Source organism: Bos javanicus, chromosome 23, assembly GCF_032452875.1.
Source record: "Bos javanicus breed banteng chromosome 23, ARS-OSU_banteng_1.0, whole genome shotgun sequence".
Taxonomy (NCBI): Eukaryota; Metazoa; Chordata; class Mammalia; order Artiodactyla; family Bovidae; genus Bos; species Bos javanicus.
Window position 1 is genome coordinate 3612991 of NC_083890.1, and position 23381 is coordinate 3636371.

The following is a 23381-nucleotide window of genomic DNA, read 5'->3' on the forward strand; positions in this document are numbered from 1 at the left end:
CCAGCCGACCTCCCCTTTAGTCCTTGCCCCATCAGCTGACCTTGGGTGGTCCTCCAGGCTCTGGGGTTCTGAGAAGGGAGTTCAGCTGGTCCTCCTTGGGCACATACTGGATGTAAATGTCATAGTACGTTATAGCTTTGCTAGGGTAAGGAGGTATAAGTGAAAACAGAAGCATCGCAGAGTTGCATATTGATTTGGAAGCAGAAAACGCTTTCAGACTCATCGTCTTTTGATCATTCTTAAGAACTGTATTAAATAGAACTGTATTAAATAGGTGAAACAGACAGTTCCTCTTTTCTGGAACTAAGAAATGGAAACTCGGGTTAAATAAGATCCTTAAGGCCGCACAGTAGATGTGAGTAGCTGAGTCAATGATGGCTTAGCATCCCACATGAACTGTCAGAGTTCTAAAGGAGATGCTGTGAGCTTGGGGCAGAGGTTGATGTTTCTAAGCGCTGATGTTCATTGGGGAGGGTGAGTGTTACCCACAGAGGTGGCCAGGGTGCAGCACGATTAGGGGCAGTGTGTGATGAGCTCAGGGGCCCCTTCTTTGTCTGACGCACATGCTCCCTGGACTTGTGACGAGGAGCTTGCTGTTGCCCTTGAGCTGTTCCCACAAAGCTTTCTTCATCCTTAAGTTTCACAAGTCCCATTTCTTCACAATCTTGTGCTGATCTCCACAAAGATGGTTATTTTCTGTCTTTATGGGTTATTGTTTTTCTGACTGACCACGTATAAATGTTACCTAAGGAGCTCTTAAGCAGTAAGCTGTGGGACTTCCCTGATGACCCAGTGGCTAAGACTGTGCTCCCAGTGCAGGGGACCCAAGTTCCATCCCCGGTCAGAGAACTAGATCCTGCCACAAGTAAGAGTTTGCATGTTCCAACTGAACGATCCTGCGTGCTGCATCTACAGTCCAGCGCAGACACATAAATTAAAAAAAAAAAAGTATATATATAGGTGGCTGGATGTCAACTGCAGTGATCCTGATACACAGGATCACTGCGGGCTGGTGATTCTGACGGTCAAGACTGTGGCCAGAGCGCTCATTTCCTTCCATGTTCTCAAGTGGCCCCTGGGGTGGTGGAGCCATCCCCAGATGAAGCCTTCCCCTGGATTTAACTGAATGACAGTATCTTCTGGTGGAATGTGAGAATACTGCTTATGTTTCAGGCACCCTCTCTTGCATTTCATGAAAACCACATTAAATTCTGAAAACCAGCATCACCCTCGTTTTCCCCTCATCATGTGTTTTCTGGCAAGCGGTGTGGATCACAGGCCCAGAGGCAGGAGGTGTGAGTTCCCGCCAGGCTTTGCTGCCAGAGAGCCGGGTGCCTTGGATGCCTCCTGCAATTTCTCCAGGTCTCGGGTCCCCATTCCAGAAACGGAGGATGTGGGGCTGGTTGATGACATGACTATTAATAGGCATGGTGTTTGCGGAGCCCTGCTGCATGCTCGGCACCCCCACGGGGCTGTTCAAGCATCATGAGATGGTTCTGTTGTTCGCTCCAGTTACAGATGAGGACGTGGAGCCTCAGGAGACCTGATGACTTGCTCACGCCTCTCTGCCGGGGTGAGGGAGGGTTTGGGTCTCGCCGGGGACTGTCTCCAGCCAGGCTTAGAGCGGCTGCCACTTCCCCACCTTCCCCTGCATGCATCTCTTTCAATTCCTGCGAATCCGCAGATTCCACTGCACACCCTTGTGCTGTGTTTTCACCCCTCCCTCCAGTCCCCTCTTCTTTGATTTCTCTACCATTTATTCTGGGCCTGTTATATGTCTAACCAACACCAACTCATCCCATCGTTTCTTCATTACAGATGTTGGGGGTGTGGCTGTAAGCTTAGATGCCCTGGAGGCTTTGGGGATCTGGACCGTGGATATCATGGTACTCTCTGTATGTTCAGGGGACACATTCCAAGGCTCCCAGTGGACTCCTGAAACTGGATAGTACTCAGCCCTCTCTGTATACACTGTACTTTTGCTGTACTTAAATACTTACAGTGAAGTTTAGTTTGCAAATTAGGCACAGTAGGAGAGTAGCTGAATTACTGGCATGACTTTTGCATCTTAGGTCCATTATGAAGATAAGCGGTCCTTGAATACACGCACTGAGAAACCACAATCAGTTCAGTCGCTCAGTTGTGTCTGACTCTTTGCGACCCCATGAACCGCAGCACACCAGGCCTCCCTGTCCATCACCAACTCCCAGAGTTTACTCAAACTCGTGTCCATCAAGTTGGTGATGCCATCCAGCCATCTCATCCTCTGTCGTCCCCTTCTCCTCCCGCCTTCAATCTTTCCAGCATCAGGGTCTTTTCCAGTGAGTCAGTTCTTCATATCAGGTGGCCAAACCACAATAGTCAGTCTGATAACCAAGACATTTATGAAGTGACTAGTGGGGTGATTCCTCTTAGGGGTGGGACGGACTTGGACGGGGCAGGATTTTGTCTCACTACTCAGAACGTTGTGCCATTTAAGACTTAAGAATTGTTTATTTCTGAAAGTTTCCGTTAATATTTTCGGACTGTGCTAGACTGGGATCATTGAAATAACAGAAAGCCAAACTGTGGATCAAGGGAGAATTTTGTCATTTTGACGTCCCACCCTGTCATCCAGCCATGTAAACTAGTTCAGACTGACTTCTTTTCACCTTCCTTTTCTTTTCGTCCTTTGGTGAATTGCCGTGAATAGGGCAGTGGTGTGCAGGGAAAAGCCAAGGAGGGAAGGATGGGGAGGGGTGTGCATAGTGTACAAGTGACATTATCAGCATCTGAGTAAAAGGAGGGTTGGATATTTTATTAATTGACTTCCCATTGTATCAGAATAACATAATTCAGAAACATCTCAAAATGTTAGAATAATACATGAATAGTCAACCTTAGTTCAGTTCAGTTGCTCAGTCATGTCCGACTCTTTGCGACCCCATGGACTGGAGCCCCAGGCAAGAATACTGGAGTGGGTTGCCATTTCCTTCTCCAGGGGATCTTCCCGACCTAGGGATCGAACCCCGGCCTCCCGCATTATAGGCAGGCACTTTACCGTCTGAGCCACCAGGGAAGCCCATGGAAAAACCATAGCTCTGACTAGATGGAGCTTTGTCAGTAAAGTAATGTCTCTGCTTTTTAATATACTGTCTAGGTTGGTCATACCTTTTCTTCCAAGGAGCAAGTGTCTTTTAATTTCATGGCTGTAGTCACCATTTACAGTGGTTTTGGAGCCCAAGAAAATAAAGTCTGACACTGTTTCCACTGTTTCCCCATCTATTTGCCATGAAGTGATGGGACTGGACGCCATGATCTAGTTTTCTGAATTGAGTTTTAAGCCAGCTTCTTCACTCTCCTCTTTTACTTTCATCAACAGGCACTTTAGTTCCTCTTCTCTTTCTGCCATAGGGGTGGTGTCATCTGCATATCTGAGGTTATTGATGTTTCTCCCGGCAATCTTGATTCCAGCTTGTGCTTCATCCTGTCTGCCTCATTGAAACGTAATATTTATTCAGAAGAGTTTTCTTTAACCAAGTCTTCTGTGAATCTTAAGCTACAAAATTGTACTTAGAATTCAAGGACTAGGATAAATTCTAAGTATTTCTCCTTTTCTATAGTAGCTTTTGCTCTGTAGATTTTTAAAAATTAATTTATTTTTAAATTGGAGGATAATTGCTTTACAGTGTTGTGTTGGTTTCTGCCGTACAGCAATTCGAATCAGCCATAATTATACACACACACACACACATATATATATATTCCCTCCATCTTGAGCCTGCCTCCCCCTCCCCACCTCACCCCTTAGGGTGTCGGAGTACCAGGCTGAACTCTCCGTGTCCCATAGCAGCCTCCCACCAGCCATCTGTTCTCCACGTGGTAGTGTGTATGTGTCATCGTTGCTCTCTCAGTTCGTGCCCCGCCCTCTCCTCCCCCTGCAAATCCCTTCTCTGGGTCTGTGTCTTGTTCCTGTCCTGCAAATAGGTTCATCAGTGCCGTTTTTCTAGATCTCGTAAGCAAAGGTCATTTGGTTTACAGTTGACTTAACTCATTTCTTTCTGAAACAGTTCATCTTTTTAAATGAAAATGCATTTATGGGTATTTTTTTTTCTAGTCTTCATTTAGATTTCATAACCAGTTTGTGAAAATTTAGTTCTAAAATAATTGCACAGAACGTGGCTGTGTGTCAGCATTAAAATGCTTCTGTCTTTTCTGTTAAAGGAAGGACATGTCAAAGTTTCAGATCCTTTGCTGTACAAGAGAAATAGTTAAATCTATGTTAATTTATCCTGTATTTGAATAAGAAATAAATGAACCTTTGCTCAAGGTGACCCTTAATGTAGAGCATCAGCACTTGAATTTTATCAGCTTTTATTTTGCTTTAATCCTCTATTTACCTCTTCCTTTTAGGGAGGCAGTTTTTTAACGAGATACAATTTTCAAAATACATGTGCCCTCTTTGCAGTTAAGAATATTTTGTGGAGCCTTTTCACACATTTTTGAAACTTGGAAGCAGACACTAAAAATGTGTTGATTACATCGGTTTCTGCCAAAACAGTTGAAACATCGTTGAAGAGATTGTCTTTGAAAGCAAACATACAGGCTTGGAAATATTTGTGTGTTTTGACACATTCAGTATGGAATTTGCTTTTGCCTGACTAGAGTGCCCAGCAGTGTGAGTAAAAAATTGTTAGGAATAACCCCCAGTATGGTGCAGTCCCTTCCACTCACATGGGTAGGCACGGTTCTGAACTGTGTGTGTGTGTGTGTGTGTGTGTGTGTGTGTGGACATCTCCGTGAGAGGAGACCAAGGCCCAGGAAGCCGTGGGGTTGGGGGTGGAACACAGGTCACCGCCCTCCGTGGCTCTGCAGTGCCTTTTCCCCCAAGGATCAGCTTTCACTCTTCAAATCATTGTGTTAACAGAGGTGGAAGCATCCTGAGATCACCTTTTCCAGCCTCCTGCTTTCCTCCTTGGTAGTACCCGAACTCTCTCAATTAGAGTGTAAACTCTCTTGTAGATTTGAACACAAATATGTGAAGGAATTGAAATTCGGTGGATGGTGCTCGCGTCCAGCTCTCTGAACCAGTAGGGGTTTGGGTTCTGCAGGGAGGAACGTTTGACAACTAGCTTTCCCACACCCACCGTGTCAGTTTTTGCTTCTGTAAAATGAGCTGGTTTCTCAGTAGACAAAACTCTTCCTGAAATGCCGTGGAGTGTCACTGTCGATTTGGTGTGGCAGAGGAAAGGGGACTTAGCTCTTGAGTCAGAAGACTTAAATGTTTTTTCTAATTAAATTTTTTTGTAATTGAAGTCTAGTTGATTTACACTGTTGTGTTAATTTCTGCTGTATAGCAGAGTGATTCAGTTATATATATACATGTGTGTGTGTGTGTGTGTATGTATATGCACACATTCTCTTTTATGTTCTTCTGCATTATAGTCTATCACAGGACTCTGAATATAGTCCCCGTGTAGCGCTGTGTGGTAGGACCGTGTGTATCCCTCCCATATATGATAGTTTGCATCTGCTATTCCCCGCCTCCCCGACCTTCGAAACCACAACGTTCTGTCTGTGGGTCTGTTATGTTCCATAGATGTGTTCATTTGTGTCATATTTCAGAGTCCACATAGAAGTATTGCCATGTGGCATTTGTCTCTCTTTCTGAGATGTTTTCACTTAGTGTGATAATCTCTAGTTGCCTCCATGTTGCTGCAGATGGCGTTATTTTGTTCTTTTTTGTGGCTGAATAACATTCCGTTGTATATATGTGCCACGTCTTCTTTATCCGTGCATCTGTTGATGGGCATTCAGGTCTTCTCCATGCCTTGGTTATTGTGGACAGTGCTGCTATGAACATAGGGGTGTGTTTATCTTTTCGAGTTACAGTTTTGCCTGGATATACGCCTAAGAGTGGGATTGCTGGATCATATGGTAATTCTATTTTCAGTGTTTTGAGAAACGTCCATACTGTTTTTTATAGTGGCTGCACCAACTTACATTCTCACCAGCTCTGTAGGAGGGTTCCCTTCTCTCCACACCCTCTCCAGCATTTGTTATCTGTAGATTTTTTAATGATGGCCACTGTGACCAGTGTGAGTATAGTCTAGTGTTGTATCTGACTGTTTGTGACCCCATGAGCCCGCCAGGCTCCTCTGTCCATGGGGTTCTCTAGGCAAGAACACTGGAGTGGGTTGCCATTTCCTTCTCCACCTTGACCCTTAACCCTTAACCACAGTCGAGTGGAGACATCTCTCCAGCACTGAGAGAGAGCACCCACCGGGCTTCCTGACCCGGAGGAAAGATCAGTCCGAGTTGGCAGGATAGGTGTCTATTCTAAATGTGAAGGAGAGAGTTCACTCTCCTCTTGCAGGTCCTGAGCTGGAATTTAGGAGCCTCAGGTCCGTGCCTTGGGCCCTCCCAGCCGGCCTGCTGAGACCCTGGACATGTCCCGGAGCCTCCTGTGTCCTCAGCTTGTTCACCAGTGAAACCAGGGGCTGACAGCGGGCTCCGAGATCTTCCAGTTAGAGTTCCCTGGATTCCTTAATCCTTTCCTATAGTCATAGCTTCTCTGAGTTATGTTTCTTAGTCCTCTCAGCCTCAGAGATGTTGCCTTTCTGCTGTTACATGTCTGATTATTTAACCTTTTCATAAATTCTAATTATTTTTTAAAAATTTAAAAATTGCCTTTGCCTTAGATAGAATTAAATATGATAGAACTGTGAATAGTCTCCTGGGGACTGTGTGAGTCAGCTTTGGAAATTGGCCCTTGGCGTGCCCTCCCTTCCCACATGCCAGAACTATGACAGCATAGTGGTAAAAAGCGGGTGTGGCTGCCGCCCAGTCTTCTCGTGGCTTTGACTTTGCTTAGAGGACTGAGGCTGGCAGCCTCAGCTGACCAGCACGGGAGGCTTGGCCCTCCATGCCTGCCCCCCCACACCTCCCACCCCCACCCCCCACCCCTGTCCGCAGGGAGGGAAGTCAAGTGAGCATTCTGATGGAGGTGTCGGCTTCTTTTCTTGCATTGAAAAGACATTTCAAAACTATATCCCGGGTTAAGTTTATGACACTGTTACAGAAACGAGATGACACTTGGGTAGCGTTGGGCTCTCGCTGAGTAATCTCCAGGCCTGGGTTTGCTGCCGGGCACTCCTAGACAGTGGCTGGGGGTGTGGCAGTTACTGCGAAGTGACCTTAGTTGGAAACATTTTATTTCCTAAGGTGACAAGGGTTACATGATAGGCTAAAACTCATTCATCCCCAGTGCAAACATGACACTTCTTCTGATGCTTCCTCCCCCTCCTCCCTCCCTTCCTCCCTGTCCCTCCTCCCCTCCCCCTCCCTCCATTCCCCCTCCCTCCTCCCCTTCCCTGTCCCTGGCCTTCCCCTCTCTCCCTTCCAGCAGGTCTCCCGCCCCTTGAGCACTTCAGTCTATGTTGAGCTGGGCATGGGGGGCGGGGATGCTTCAGGGAAGAAGCGGCCTGAGCAGAGCCCCTGCGGAGAGAGGGCCTCTGATGCCGTGTGGTTTGACCGTGGAACAGAAGGCTAATGGCCTGGGCCTGGGCAGACCAGTCAAGACTGTCATGGATCGATGTGTCCGTGGGGTGAGGGGCGGGTGTGGTGCGCGGAGCCTGTTCAGGAGATTGTTACTCACCTGACACGGGGGCTCGGTTCTAGAGGCGGGAGGCTCTCCTGTCTGTCGTGGCTGTGTCTTAGGAGGGGTCGATGCTGACACGGGAACCTGGAGGTGGTGGTCTTGACTAAAGGTAGTTGCTTCTGCTCCCCACAGTCCCGGGGCAGCCTGCGCCCCCCCAGAGTCCGCTGCTGTCTCTCCAGGGCACAGGAAGTGTGCAGGTGCCCAGCTTTGGCAGCGCTGACCCTTGGCGGGACCGCCCACGCTCCGCACCTGACCCCTCCCCACGCTGCACAGACCATCTCCTCTCCCGCCTCCTGTGAGCAGTCACGAGCGCTGACCCCCTCTTTCTGTCTGCTCACCCCTTCTTACTTTCCATGGAATGACTGGGACAGAAGCCGAGACTCAACAGGCTGAGGAGTAAAGATAAAGGTTACAAAGTGCAGAGTGGTTTCTCCAGGTGCTTTACTAACAAGAGAGAGAGGTGGTGCTGCTGCTAAGTCACTTCAGTCATGTCCAACTCTGCGACCCCACAGATGGCAGCCCACCAGGCTCCCCCGTCCCTGGGACTCCCCAGGCAAGAACGCTGGAGTGGGTTGCCATTTCCTTGTCTAATGCATGAAAGTGAAAAGTGAAAGTGAAGTCACTCAGTCGTGTCCGACTAGCGACCCCATGGACTGCAGCCTACCAGGCTTCTCCGTCCATGGGATTTTCCAGGCAAGAGTACTGGAGTGGGGTGCCATTGCCTTCTCCGATGGTGCTGAGTACAGAGGAAACCGGGTTTATGAAGGTTATTTGTTTTTACTCAATTTAGGATGGAAGAGACTTGGGTGTTGTACATACTGAGAGCAAACACCCAGAGGGGAGCCCCTCACAGAGACCCAGGGTGACAGGCCAGGGCCGTTACACGTCTCTCTGTCCTCTGTGAAGATGACGAAAGGCGATGCCAAACACAAGGAGAGCAGGCGGGTAGGCGCTTCACCACACGGGGGAGAGTGGACAGAAACTCTCGGAGGGATAGGAAGACTGGCCACTGAGGACACTGAGGAGAAAAGGCGCATTTCCTGGAGCCCCTGGCCGAGATCAGAGCTGGGGTTCAAGGAGGTGGTTGTCCACGTGGGACGCGGACATCCCCAGAGAGGAGACAGCCTGCCTAGATCGGGGCTGAGGCTCGTCTGGGTGGCTGCAGGGTGAGGAAGTTGAGGACAGCGGGTGAAGTGAGGGGTCACGTGGTGGAGACAGAGGGAGGAGGCGGCGAAGCCAGCGGAGGGCTCAGAGACGGGGCAGAGTCGGGCCGGCGCAGGACCGCACGGTGCTGCTGGGCCTTTGGTCGGTCCCACTGGAGCTGGGGAGCGGGAAAAATGTCCCTTGCTGTCGGAAGCCACAGACTTGCAGTGCACTGGATCAGGTTCAAGGTAACGAGATCCAGCTGAGGCTATGTGACTGGTCAGCATGGCGAGAAGGCTGAGACCTGTGAGGATGGGTCCCTGGATGCAGACAGGGACCCCCAGCGGATACTAGATGCTGGGAACACGGGTCGTCTTGAGGATGGGAAGTAGATGGTGGCACAAGAGTGACCAGATGTGCAAAGGCGAGGTCTTTGTGCCACAGATAATGATCTAAGAGCTGCTGCTTCCCATCATCGGGGGAGGTGGGAAATGTGCCCTGCCCGTGTCCCTGCTGGTATCCAGGACTTAACGTGATGTGGGGCGTGGTGGCGGGGGTTCAATGGAAAGGCCGAAGCAGGGTAGTGGAGGTGAGCAGATTTTGTTTCCTGCAGGATAGATGCTTCTGGAAAGTTGGGAGTGGAGGCAGACTGGGTCTGGGGAGAGGAAGCAGAGGTGAAAGAAGGTCCGAGAGGCTCTGTGGGAGGAAGCACGTGCCCTCCAGTGGCGGCTGGCAGTGACTCGAAGGAGAGTCACGCAGGCTTCCAGCGTCCAGGAGGAGCTCTGGTCTGAAACATCTTGTTTGTGTTGGATGCTGGCTGGCAGGTCACTGGTGAGAGGCCTGAAGCAACAAGTACTGCTCATCAAATGGTGGGAGAAGCTGACATTTGTAGAGTTTTCTACCTGCGGGCCCTGTGCTGAGCACTTAATGTAGGTCATCTTGTCTAAACTTTAGAAAGATGTTATTATATCATCATTTATGTTTCAAAAAGGAGGAAGATGGGTTTTAGGGAGATGATGTTAATAGCTCTAGGTCTTGTCTTTTAATTGAAGTAGAGTTAATTTACAGTGTTGCCTTGATTTCCAATATACAGCAAAGTGATTAATTTATATATATATGTATATATTCTTTTTTGTATTCTTTTCCAGTACAGATTACTACAAGATACTGTGTAGAGACCTCTGTAGGTCCTTGTTATTTAACTCTTTTATATATAGTAGCGTGTATATGTTAATCCTAACCTATTTTATTGCTCCCCCCACATTGCCCCTAGGGTGACCATAAGTTTGTTTTTTAAGTCTGTGACTCTTTTTTCTGTTTTCTAAATAAATTCGTTTGTATCATTTTTTAAGAGTCCACATATCAGTGATACCATATGACATTTGTCTTTCTCTGTCTTCACTTAGTTTGGCCGTCTCTAGATCTGCCCACGTTAAGTGGCTCTGGGTCTTAATCCTGTTAGCAATTGCACTTGGGATTTGAACCCAGACAGCAGGAGCTGAAACCTTCTGTGATCTCTGTGTGCCTCTAGGATTTGGAGGAAGAGGCCTGGTTCCTTCCTAGAATCCCACCTGGCCTGCCGTTGATGGAGGAGTCAGGTTGTTCTGCTGATTTTATATTAGGAGTCGTGAGTGGCAACTTCAGATTTACAGTGTTTAGCATTTGGTTTATTTTTCTTTTTAATTTTTTTGCACCATATCTTAGTTAGATATACCTGCTGCTGCTAAGTCGCTGCAGTTGTGTCCGACTCTGTGTGACCCCATAGACAGCAGCCGACCAGGCTCCCCCGTCCCTGGGATTCTCCAGGCAAGAACACTGGAGTGGGTTGCCACTTCCTTCTCCAATGCATGAAAGTGAAAAGTGAAAGTGAAGTCACTCAAGTCATGCCGGACCCTCAGCAACCCTATGGACTGCAGCCTAACAGACTCCTCCATCCACCGGATTTTCCAGGCAGGAGTACTGGAGTTGGGTGCCATTGCCTTCTAGGTACATATAAAAGTTAGATATACCTATGTAGGCAATGGTGAGTGGTAACAGTATATCTAAAAATGCTTTAACTTCCCAGTGGGAATAATAGTTGATTGGAAATTGAAGGAGAAGGTGAAAGGCTTAACTTATTAGTGGTCTTTCATATGTTAAAATTTGGTTCATAACATATTTGAATATACCCCTTAAAACTATAGCTTTTAAACTAGTGTCTGCATGTGCAGCGGTCTGATAGAGTGTATGTGAGTGTAACATGCTACGAGATTTGGGAACTTTCAGCAACTCATTTAATAAAATATATTATTTTCTCCTGCTTGATGTTTAGTCATTTTCAGGCCTGTTAACTCTTCTTCCTTAATCCTGGATGTGCTGGGCAGCACTGTAGCCTGTTAAACTTACCATATGGTTGAAATGTGTTGACTTTCCTTGTTAATAGGCAGTTACCTTTGGCCCTTGACTGGACTGGAACATTCTTGACCCTGCAGAAATCAGTCCCTGCCTCTACCCAGCTATTGCCCTTTTTTTTATACTGCTATAAATACCACCCTGTGTTCTCAGGTTTTCCGGAAACAGCTAGTTTTACTTGTACAGGCATAGATCTTTTTAAAAATTTTTATTGAAGTGTACACTTCTGCTTTACAGCAGAGCAGCTTAGTTATACCTTTGTGTCTACCGTCCTCTTCATATCCTCCTCCATTCTGGTTCCCCGCGGGGTCCTGGTTCTGGTTCCCTGTGCCGTGCAGCAGGAGCTTGTTGGTTTCCGCCCTGTGTGTGATAGTTTGCATCTGCCAGTCCCGCACGCCCATGCCCCCTCTCCACTCCCCTCCCCCTGGCAGCCGCACGCCTGTTCTCTGTGACCGGGAGTCTCCTTCTGTTTCGTAGATAGGTTCGTCTGTGTCGTATTTTAGGTTCCACATAAACGTGTCAGTGTGATCATCTCTGGGTCCGTCCATGTTGTGGCAAGTGGCATTGTTCCATTCCTTTGTATGACGGAGTAATATTCCAGTGAATATGGGCACCACATCTTTATCCATTCGTCTTTCTAGACTAAAGGGCTTTAGTCCGGGTTTTTAAGTTTTCTGCTGTCAGTTGCCTGCCTGCCTGTGTGAACCTCTACCTCTGTGTCATTTTTACAGTGTCTTAGCCTCTCAGACTTCAGACTGAAGAGAGTCTTAAATAGTCCCTGCTCCTGCCTGCTGTCCCCTGTTTTATAGAAGAGGATGCTGGCTCACAGGCCTGAAAGGACGTCCCTGAGTGAGGGGACCGGTGGCCAGCTCTCTAGGCCGGGTCAGACTTGAGGGGTTTTCCTTCCTATGTAGTATAACGCCCCCTGCCCCACCGCCTTCCTTTCCATCTGACCCTGGTCAGCCGCCTGTCCTGACCGCCCCGGCTTGGAGGGCGTCCCTGAGTGAGGGGACTGGTGGCCAGCTCTCGAGGCCGGGTCAGACTTGAGGGGTTTCCTTCCCGTGTAGGATGACCCCCCCCCCCCCCGCCCCACCGCCTTCCTTTCCATCTGACCGTGGTCGGTCGCCTGTCCTGACCCCCAGCTTGGCATCACCACTGACTGAGGGAACAGCTGTCTGCTGGTGTTAATCCCAGCTGGGGAGTCACTGTCTGACTCCTGCCAGAGTCACTTGGTGCCTTAACGTCATTATCAGCAGGTTAAATAGGACCCTTATCAAAGGGCCACGAGCAAATGGAGATCATGTGAAATGGTGACTGTTTCATTATCATTCAGTGGAAGAGATAAAAAAAAAATAAGGCAAACAAAGTATCGGGAAAAATTATTTGATGAAAATTTCCCATTGGGTAAACTGAACGAAGCTTCATGAGAAAATCAGAAAGACTTCTGGCCAAACAGTTAAGCAGTGTGGTTAGTTGGAGAGGGGGCTGTTCTCCTTTTCTTTACACAGAATACCTGCTGGATCACATTCTGCTCTGAAGATGGGTAACGTAGATTAATTTGTAGGTTCTACTGTGACCCATTTGAACTTGGAAAAACATGTGCTTAAGTTGTTTGAACAGATCTGATTAGTAAAAAGGAATGGAGACTTTTCAGTGCTGGGACATTTCGGTATAAAAAAAAAATGAGATGCTTGGGTTAAATCCTCCTTTTCTATCTGTTAATCTCTTTGAAACTCAGGTTCCCTCGATGGAGATGGGGGAAACATTGTCATCTTACGAGTGAAAGGAGGATTAAGTAAAAAGTGCTTGGCACATAGTAGGCTCTTAATCTGAGTTAGCTTCCTTCCTTCCTAATGGTTTACCATTCTCTGTTCCGTTTAGATATCTGATATCCATGTTACTGGTGAGTCAGAAGACATGTCAGCGAAAGAGAGACTGTTACTGTGGACGCAGCAGGCCACGGAGGGTTATGCCGGGATTCGGTGTGAAAATTTCACCACCTGCTGGAGAGATGGGAAATTATTTAATGCCATCATTCATAAATACAGGTATGAAATTTGAGTTTTCCCGCCTTTTGATAAATCTAAGTGTTTCTTTCATTTCCAAAATTTTTTTTAACAGCAACTACCTTGGCATTTATTAGTTGTCAGAAAGCTTCACAGTCGGTTTTGTGATCAGAAAATAAAGCAATACTTCAGTTTGTTTTCTCTGCAAAATTGTTGCATTTCTGAAACATAAAGGATCATTTGCTTTCTTAAAAGGTTAGCATTGCCACATGGTATTCGCAAGATCTGACCTCAAAAGCTTCTCAAGTTTTACCATCCACAGAATCTTTATTTGTAACTGAGACCCATCTGTTTTCCATCTAAAGCTTCTTCAGCAGTTTATAGCAAAGTGCGAGAAGTTGAACCAAAACAGCCATCATGGAACTTACCTTTATAATACCCTTATCAGCCTTTAGAAACACTTGATTCTGCCCAAAGTGTCTTAAAACCCAAGAATACTGGAGTGGGCAGCTAATCCCTTTTCCAGTGGATCTTCCCGACCCAGGAATCGAACTGGAGTTTTCTGCATTGCAGATGGATTCTTTACCAACTGAGCTATCAGGGAAGCCCCTTGATTCTGTAAAGGTATCTCAATTATTGTCTGGAGCTGGTGGCAGAGAGGAACAAGCTTATTTATTTCCAGGAAAAGCATAAGCTTATCATTATCTTTGAGTTGTTCTGAGAAAGCTTATACACTTGAAGCAAGCTTCAGACCCTCTCAGCAAAAACCTCTAGTTGATGAATTAAATCTTGGTAAGTTTTTAGTGACCCCTAGTAAATAAATGGCAACCCACTCCAGTACTCTTGCCTGGCAAATCCCATGGACGGAGGGGACTGGTAGGCTGCAGTCCATGGGGTCACTAAGAGTCGGACACGACTGAGCGACTTCACTTTCACTTTTCACTTTCATGCATTGGAGAAGGAAATGGCAAGCCACTCCAGTGATCTTGCCTGGAGAATCCCAGGGACGGGGGATCCTGGTGGGCTGCCGTCTATGGGGTCACACAGAGTCGGACACGACTGAAGTGACTTAGCAGTAAATAAATAGAGAGAATATGCCATACTGGACATGTTCCATCCATATCAAACAATCTCATTCTCCTGATCCTCCCACTTCTCAGTCTTGGAGTTGGCATTACTCGTCTCGCAGAGGTTAGCAAACCCAGCTTGAGAACAAGCTTGCTATCTTGGCTTGCTCCTCAGAGTCAGGCGTGTCTGACTTTAATGATCTCAGGTTTGCGTTGTTCTTCACTGGCTTTGGAAATGAAAGGGAGCCATACTTCTCCCCTCATTTTCCTTCAAGCACATCACTGATTTCTCAGCAGTGTTGACATGTCACTGCTTTGGGATTCCCAGGCTTCACAGAATACATCTAGATTTTCTTTAGCGATTTTACTAGATGGATGCAATGTCAAAGTTTCAGCAGTGGAAATGATCTGTTGGCCAGTCAACCTGAAATGTCTCCTCATGTAGACACGTTATTTCAAGAGGTTCTGTCCCACAAATGTGCCTCGACAATTGACAGGTCTTTGAGAAAACATTTTTATAGTTCAGCTTTCTCATTCTTCGCCATATATTGCATCATTTTGTAATTAATGAGGAAAATAAACTAGGGCTTCCGTGATGGCTCTGTGGTAAAGAATCCATCTGCCAATGCAGAAGGCATAGGTTCGAACTGGGAGCAACTGAGCCTGTGGGCTACTGAGCCTGCACTCCGGAGCCTGGGGACCACAGCCACCAAGCCCACGTGCTGCAGCTGCTGAAGGCCGTGCACCCGGAGCCTTGCTCCACAGCTGCCGAAGGCCGTGCACCTGGGAGCCCGTGCTCCGCAGCTGCCGAAGGCTGTGCGCCCAGAGCCCGTGCTCCGCAGCTGCCGAAGGCTGTGCGCCCAGAGCCTGTGCTCCGCAGCTGCCGAAGGCCGTGCACCCGGAGCCTTGCTCCGCAACAGGAGAAGCCACTGCAATGAGCAGGCTGTGTTGCACACCTGGAGAAAAGCTCACACGCAGCACGAAGACCCAGAACAGCCAGAATAAATACGTAAAGATAGATAAAGTGATCAGGAAAGAAAACATTATAACCTGTGCAAATAAATTTGTACATTAATGAGAAGATTATTATTATACCATACTGGTTCCCAACAGATTCTCTAGGGTAGCAAAGCTGGAACAAATAAGGGTTTAGCATATACCCTATTGTTTCTGCTTCCCATCTGAAAAGTGTAAGATGGTCACAGAATATTAGAACCAGGGGGAATCCTGAGACTCCCCTGGTGGTCCAGTGGTTAGGACTCCGTGCTGCCAATGCAGAAGCTTGGGTTCAGTCCCAGGTCAGGGAAAGAGCCCACCAGCAGGAATCCTGAAAGACACTGTTGTGCCCACATATTTTATGTATGAAGAAATGTGGCTCAGAGAAGGACTTACCCAAGATCTCTCAGCTAAACTGTGTCAGTCACCACAAGCTACACATTCTTTCTGACAACAAACAACACTTCTATCAATTAACACACCTTTTACTGGAGAGACGCCTGGATCAGGCAAGACTGATACAATGAGTAAAGAGAATGTATCAGTGAAAATGATATCTTGAGCCTTAAATGGTGCACGTGCATGGTAAAACACTAGAAAATACAGACAAGTGAAAAAAAATCACATTTCCACTGTCCAGAGATCATCACTCAGACACGCAGAGCTATGGTATGTGGTATGTCTTTGAATTTTGTCAGTGACTTAGCGGACAGTAAGCTCTCATATGTAGACTCTATAAGTGGAGGACCGAGATTGTATACTTAGAGCACTGATGATTAGTGAGGTCAGAGTTCAGACAAAGCCTTGTCAGTTTCTACATCACAGCCTCCTCACCTAGCAACTCCAGTGCATAGGTGGGTTTAATGATGGCCAACTTTGGGGTGGCAAACAGTTTCCTGGTGAGAATTGCTGGATCTGAATGAACACTGACATAGCACCTGTTAAGGGCAAGGTGCTATCCTGAGCAGCTTACTTACGTTCATTCACTCAGTCCTGACAACATCCGTAAGAATGTCGTTCCCCCTGGTTACTACACACAGAAACCGAGACCAGAGTACATACTTGCTTCAAGTCACACAACCAGTGAGTGTTAGGCTAGGGACCCAAACCCCAGTGCCCAGCTGCTGTTGTTGTTCTTACAAGGCACACCTCTATTGCCTTATAAGAAGTGAAATCCACAGAAATTCCTTATTGAAAGCAATGTCATTCTTGATTTCAGTTATTTTTCTCAGTTTTGCAAGGAGTTTGTCATGCTCTTGAAGAGCTGAGTATCTTCCTGTGAGAGTAAGTCCAAACTCTAACTCACTGAACTGACAGAGTTACTTGGAAATAAAAGAACAATTATATAAAACAGTTAATATCCTGCTAACTTGCTGCCTGTGAGGCATTCTGTTAGATGCTTCCTCTGTATTGTCGCATTCGTATCTTCCTCGAGCTCTGGGAGGAAGCCCACGTTACACATGGGCACCCTCAGGTTTGCCAAGGTCACAGTGCTGCCGAGATGCAGAGTGTGATTCCCACCTGGGCTGCTTGCCTGGCACCCCGCCCCATTCTCCCCTTTCCCTACCACTCTTCTCTCCCTCTTTTCACTTTGGAGACTTTGAGGCATGTAACACTGTACCAAGTTTCCCGTGGCCCACACCCAAGAGCCCCTTTAAACGCGGTCAGTCTGCCTCCTTTACAGGATGGCATTTCAGTAGATGTGGGTGTTGGTTGCTGAGTTAGAAAGAAAAACCTGGATAGACTTGCTAGCTCTTGTCCAGAATAAAGCACAGCTCTCCTTGAGGGCCCCGCTGCCAGGAGGGTTTTGTGGCCACAGACACTGTGATGGTCACGCTGTGTGTTCCGTGTGACTTAGAATGCAGGCCATTGGAAGGCCGGACCCACTCTGTACCTGAGCGGAAAGGTCTTCGTAGCCTTTGGATGGCAGTGTGGGGGTTGTTAGACCGAAGGGTGGGTGTCAGGGTGCGTTTTGAAGGTGTGCTCTGCTTTGAAGTTTTTTAGGTAGAAGCAAAGCATTTGTAAGCCAGCTCTTCTTCTAAAATGACTGACTTTTAAAAGCCATACTCTGCAGGCATTGTCTCTGCGATACTTATGAAGGGTTATGAATGCAAATTGAGGTATACCTGCTGTGCCTTTTTTCCCCAAGTACTTAAATAAATCACTGCCCTGTTTATGTTTCAGAGCTCACCTTGTTTTAGGACAGGATTTCACTCTTGTGAGCATTATTCGTTTTGAACTTTCATTTCGGCAGAGTAATCATTTTAGAACATTGCTTAGCTTTAGCTTTTTTTTCCTTTAACTTCTTGTTTGACTGAAGTGTAGTTGATTTACAGTGTTGCATTAGTTTCTGGTGTAAAGTGATTCAGTAACCTGTGTGTCTGTTCTTTCTCAGATTCTTTTCCCCTTAGGTTGTTAGCAAATACTGAGTATAGTATAGTTCTCTGTATATACACTAGGTCCTTGTTGGTTGTCTGTTTTGTGTACAGCAGTGTGTTTAGCCTTAACTTGGAACTTGATTCCCTCCTGTGTGTTGTTTTCCCTTATTAGAATTCATGGTAAAAATACCATCTGGTTTAAATGGTTACAAGATTTTTTTGTTGCTGAAATGTCAAGTTATTCTGTGCCTAGAATATTACTGTGGTTTCTTTAACTAGAAGAAACCTTTCATCTGTAGAACTGTATTTTTTCGAATCCTTGGGCCTTTGTTTTTTCTTAAAAAATAGTTGAGTACCTTTTCCCTAGTCCGTGTAATAATTAAGCGGATGGTGTTGATTTATACATGGTTTTCGTTGTTGATTGTCTTGACTTACTGAAGACAAAAGAGACAAAGTTATAAACAATTAACAAATCACTGTTACATTTTTGGCTATTGGGCAGAAATAATCGCATTTATAGAATTGTGTTTTAACAGTTGTTTTCCCCTTGATAATTATCCTCTTAAATTTTGTGATGTATTTATTTGGATTTGCTGTGGAAATACACCCACTTAATTGGGCTTTTTGAGATACAAATTTTATTATTTGCATGGATTTTATTTGACTTCTGTAATAAAAATTATCTGAGGTGGCACATGGGTTGGGTTTCTTCTCAGATACCAAGCTTAATCTTATAGATTCTTTTCTTGAGAAGGACCTTAGGGGGGAGTGAGGGTTTTGCAGGGAACGACCTCCTGATCAGGGCAGTGCATGGAGAGAGGGTGTGGAACCCTGATGTGGCAGGGGCGCCTGGATAGAGTGCAGATTTTTCTGGAGCTGAGAAGGGAATAGGTAGGATTCATCAAATAAGAGTAGATCAGTATTATTTGACATAACTGATTTAGTAAGGTTTTTGTGTATCACTGTCCCCTTGTATCCACTGGGGGTTATCCCACAGATAACAAAATCTATGAATGCTCACACTGTGCAGTGTTTGTATATAACCTTGTGCATCCTCTGCATACTTTGAATCATCTCTGCTGCTACTGCTGCTAAGTCGCTTCAGTCGTGTCCGACTCTATGTGACCCCATAGACGGCCTCCCACCAGGCTCCCCCGTCCCTGGGACTCTCCAGGCAAGAACACTGGAGTGGGTTGCCATTTCCTTCTCCAATTAATCATCTCTAAGTTACTTCTAATACCTAATACAAAGGAAATGCTATGTACACAGTGGCCAGCACACAGCAAAACTCATTTTGCTTTTTGGAACTTTGTAGAATTTTTTTTCAAATATTTTTGATCCGTGGTTAGTTGAATTTGAGGATGCAGAAACCACAGATACAGAGGGCTAACTGTATATAATATCGTCTAAAGATTCCAAAATAGGACCTGAAATGAGAAGAGTGTAGCATCGTTCAGCTTCCATATGCATGTGAATAATGTCAGTAGCGGAGAAGGCAGTGGCACCCTACTCCAGTACTCTTGCCTGGAAAATCCCATGGACAGAGTGGCCTGGTAGGCTGCAGTCCATGCTAAGGGTCAGACACGACTGAGCGACTTCACTTTCACTTTTCACTTTCATGCATTGGAGAAGGAAATGGCAACCCACTCCAGCGTTCTTGCCTGGAGAATCCCAGGGACGGGGGAGCCTGGTGGGTTGCTGTCTGTGGTCACACAGAGTCAGACACGACTGAAGCGACTTAGCACCAGCAATGTCAGTAGTTGTGAGTCAAGCACATTAATTTGAATTGTCTAGCATATTGCTATTAGTGTCCCTCATAGAGTATGACTTTTAAAAGTGGAGAGTGTGTTTGTTAACTCTGGTAAGCAGTACTTTAATAACAATTCACTTATTCCTAAAGTTCCATAGAAACTTAATTTTCTAAAATTCTGTTTCTTGAAACAGAATTATATGAAATAAGTAATAATAAATAATATTATTAAATAAAAACAAAGACAAATTTATATAATAAGACTGATTTGTAGTTTTTAGGAAATAAAAATGTTTTATAAAGGTGAAAAGAAAGTAACCATCATATAGTGGGTACCCAAGAATTAGATGCAGGATGTTGAAAAGATATTAGTTTCTGTCCTGCCTATTTTTTAGCATTTAGTATTTTAGTATTTGGTTGCTTGCTAAGTCGCTTCAGTCGTGTCCAACTCTGTGCGACCCCATAGACGGCAGCCCACCAGGCTCCCCCCGTCCCTGGGATTCTCCAGACAAGAGCACTGGAGTGGGCCGCCACCTCCTTCTCCAATGCAAATTAGTAGCTTTCAAAATTTGGAGAAGGCAATGGCACCCCACTCCAGTACTCTTGCCTGGAAAAGCCCATGGATGGAGGGGCCTGGTGGGCTGCAGTCCATGGGGTTGCGAAGAGTCGGACATGACTGAGCAACTTCACTTTCACTTTTTACTTTCATGCATTGGAGAAGGAAATGGCAACCCACTCCAGTGCTCTTGCCTGGAGAATCCCAGGGACGGGGGAGCCTGGTGGGCTGCTGTCTGTGGGGTCGCACAGAGTCGGACACGACTGAAGCCACTTAGCAGCAGCAGCAGCAGCAGCAGCGGCTTTCAAAATTATCACAATCCAGTGAAACGGATGGTACTGTTTTCACTGTTATCTATTTATTAAATTATCAAATTGTTAAATTATTAAACTGAGGCTCAAAAGGTAACCCATATGCTTCACACCAGATACCCTTTTAATAATGGACGTGTTTGCTCTGGATTCTCAAGTCCTCATATACTTCTCTGTAAATACTTAAGTAATTTCCAATAGGCAGACTAAATACCAAGAAATGGAACTGTTGGCCAGAGCAGTTGTGGTAATGTGTCCTTAAAGACTAAAGATGTGAGAATTCTCAATGTATTTCAGAAATTGTTACCCCAAAACTGGGTTCGCCTTTTGGTGGGTGTCAAGGCAAAAGACACAACCAAACCAAGATGGGGAGATGGAAGGATTTATTATTACTTGCTACAAGTCAGGAGAACACTGAGGATCTTTCTAGAAGCAGCCTAGACAGCATAACTGGGGAAATTTTAAATTAAGGGTACTTGCATATGCATGAAGGCGCTTGGGCAGTCAACAGATTGAAGTCTCTAGGGTCAGAAAAAGTCATCATCCTTTAGATTGTAGTTTATCTGTTGGTTGAGCATTTCAGGCTAATCTTTACCATTGAAACAGAACTGAGAGTCTTTATAACTAGTATATTATCTTTGCTATTGTTACTTATCTTACTGGATGACAGGGCAGAGTTTCTATGTTTTTTTTTGTTCCCATAAGATCATTAATTACTGAGATCTGTTCAGGGGCAAGCATGGTGGCAAGGCTTAGATCACAAGATGGCTTAGGCCAAAAATGGTTCTCTTATGCCAAGAAAGCCTTGCCTGGTTCTCTTTCTATGGGAGCACCTACCTATCTGCTTACAAAATGACCAAATAAATAGTACCATATATAACTGCCAACTAAGATCTTGGTCTCTTGTAAGGAATTAATGAGGACAGCATTAATTGTTTAATCTAGAATCAGCCATCTCTGAAAACAGCATCCACAACTATCATATAGTGAGGAAAACTTAGATAATAAAGAGAACATTAGAACAGGACCAGTAAGAGCAAAGTCACAGATGAACTGTTCTGTAGTTTCAGTGTGTCCCTGGGATCCTAGAGGGTGGAGGGCCTGGATGGTGCGGTGGGTACTGATGCCCAAACTCAGCCTCTGTGTGCCCATTCTGGATCGGGTCTGGGAGACAGAGTTTTGGGTGAAGAGAAAAGAATAGTTTTATATCCTTGCCTGCAAAGGGGGCCACAGTGGGCTTGTGCCTCTCAAAACTGTGTGCCCTGCTGTGGAGGATTAGTGGGGAATTTTACAGCAGTGGTTAAAGGGGGTTGCTGATAAGATAAGGGTGTGTGCAGGGCCTCTGTTCCTTTAATCTGATCTCAGGTAATCTTCTGATGATCTTCTCTGGTTCACTTAACTTGGCCTTAGGTGGTTTTCTCTGGAATGAAAAATGCTGACATCTTCCATTTGTTGGGGGTTTTAGTTCTGTAAAGAGCTCAAAGACACTGTTAGTGTATCCCTTGAGGGGAACTGGAACCCCGTCTCAAGGCTACACTGTTGTGTCCTGGCTGCTCCTCACTGGTCTCTGCATCCCCTCACTTCCCGATTCAGTTCAGTTGCTCAGTTGTGTCCGACTCTTTGCGACCCCATGGACTGCAGCACACCAAGCCTCCCTGTCCATCACCAACTCTCGGAGTTTGCTCAAACTCATGTCTGTTGAGTCGGTGATGCCATCCAACCATCTCATCCTCTGTTGTCCCTGTCTCCTCCTGCCTTCAGTCTTTCCCAACAGCAGGGTCTTTTCTAATGAGTCAGCTCTTTGCATCAGGTGGCCAAAGTATTGGAGCTTTAGCTTCAGCATCAGTCCTTCCAGTGAATATTCAGGACTGATTTCCTTTAGGATGGACTGGTTTGATCTCCTTGCCATTTAAGGGACTCTCAAGAGTCTTCTCCAACACCACAGTTCAAAAGCATCAATTCTTTAGTGTTCAACTTTCCTTATGGTCCCACTCTCACATCCATACATGACTACTGGAGAAACCATAGCTTTGACTAGATGGACCTTTGTCAGCAAAGTAATGTCTCTGTTTTTTAATATGCTGTCTAGGTTTGTCATTGCTTTTCTTCCCCAGGAGCAAGCATATTTTAATTTCATGGCTTCATCTGCGGTGATTTTGGAGGCCCAAGAAAATGAAGTCTGTCACTGTTTACATTGTTTTCCCATCTATTTGTCAGGAAGTGATGGGACCAGATGCCATGATCTTAGTTTTTTGACTGTTGAGTTTTAAGCCCGCTGTTTTTTTTTTTTAAATTCATTTCTGCCCTTTGGGCCTCAGAGAAGGTTGTAGAAGCTAGAGTCTGTTCCCTATAAGCAAGAAACAGGGAACAGAAAGGCTTCTGCGCTCAGGAGCCCTTAGGGCCCTGCTTTATTTCAGTAGTAAGGGTGATAAAGTAATATGATTTAGAGATTACAAAGGTTGGTTCTGTGGGTTCTATTTAAATAAGTCACTGATAGATTATTTTCATGTTATTTCTGTCTTAGGAATCTGTCCCTAATTCCTTCTAGGAACATTCATTTGTTACATTCAGTTTTCAATGCAAAGAGGGTTCAGATAATAAAAATACCATATGTTTATAGTAGTTCCCTGCTTGTTTTGTTTGTATAGTTTAAATTATCTTGAAAGCATGTTAAGATCTTTTCACCAACACTCAACTGGTCAGAGATCTTAGGTAAATTAGCCTTACCGTTGGCCCTCACAAGTCACCTTTCATTTGAAAGAAGAACAAAGCAGATTTTGATTTGATGGACTTAAATCAGAAGGACGTCACAAGAGCATTTGCAGAGTAAGGAGCTTGAAAGCAAGAAAGGATGAAGTAGAATTGACTGAGAATCAATAGCCACGGGATTCCAGGAGTGTCTTCTAGATAGTGGATTGATGTCACCAAGAGTTAAGACAGACAGTGTGCGTGTCCTCGAGAGGCAGGTGTCCCAGCAGATGGGTTAACAGAGACTTCTGTGTGCTCAGGTACAGGAAAATGGACTTTTTTGTTGCTGAAAAATAACACTCTGATTTCAGCTCGAATTCAGCCCCCAGATTGTCTGACTTTATCAGTCTCTGCCCTGGAACGCCGATGAAAGCCAAGTTCCAACTCAGCAGCGTG

General features: G+C 45.7%; 1 protein-coding gene across 22 annotated transcripts in view; it reads left to right on the forward strand.

Annotated features, from left to right (window-relative positions):
• The window catches only part of DST (dystonin), a 519362-nt gene that overhangs the window by 276249 nt on the left and 219732 nt on the right, over positions 1–23381 (forward strand). For all 22 annotated transcript variants that reach the window (XM_061397801.1, XM_061397789.1, XM_061397783.1 and 19 more), the window contains one exon: positions 13055–13221. In XM_061397801.1, coding sequence (XP_061253785.1) covers positions 13055–13221 — 167 coding nt within the window. The remainder of the gene's footprint in view (positions 1–13054; positions 13222–23381) is intronic.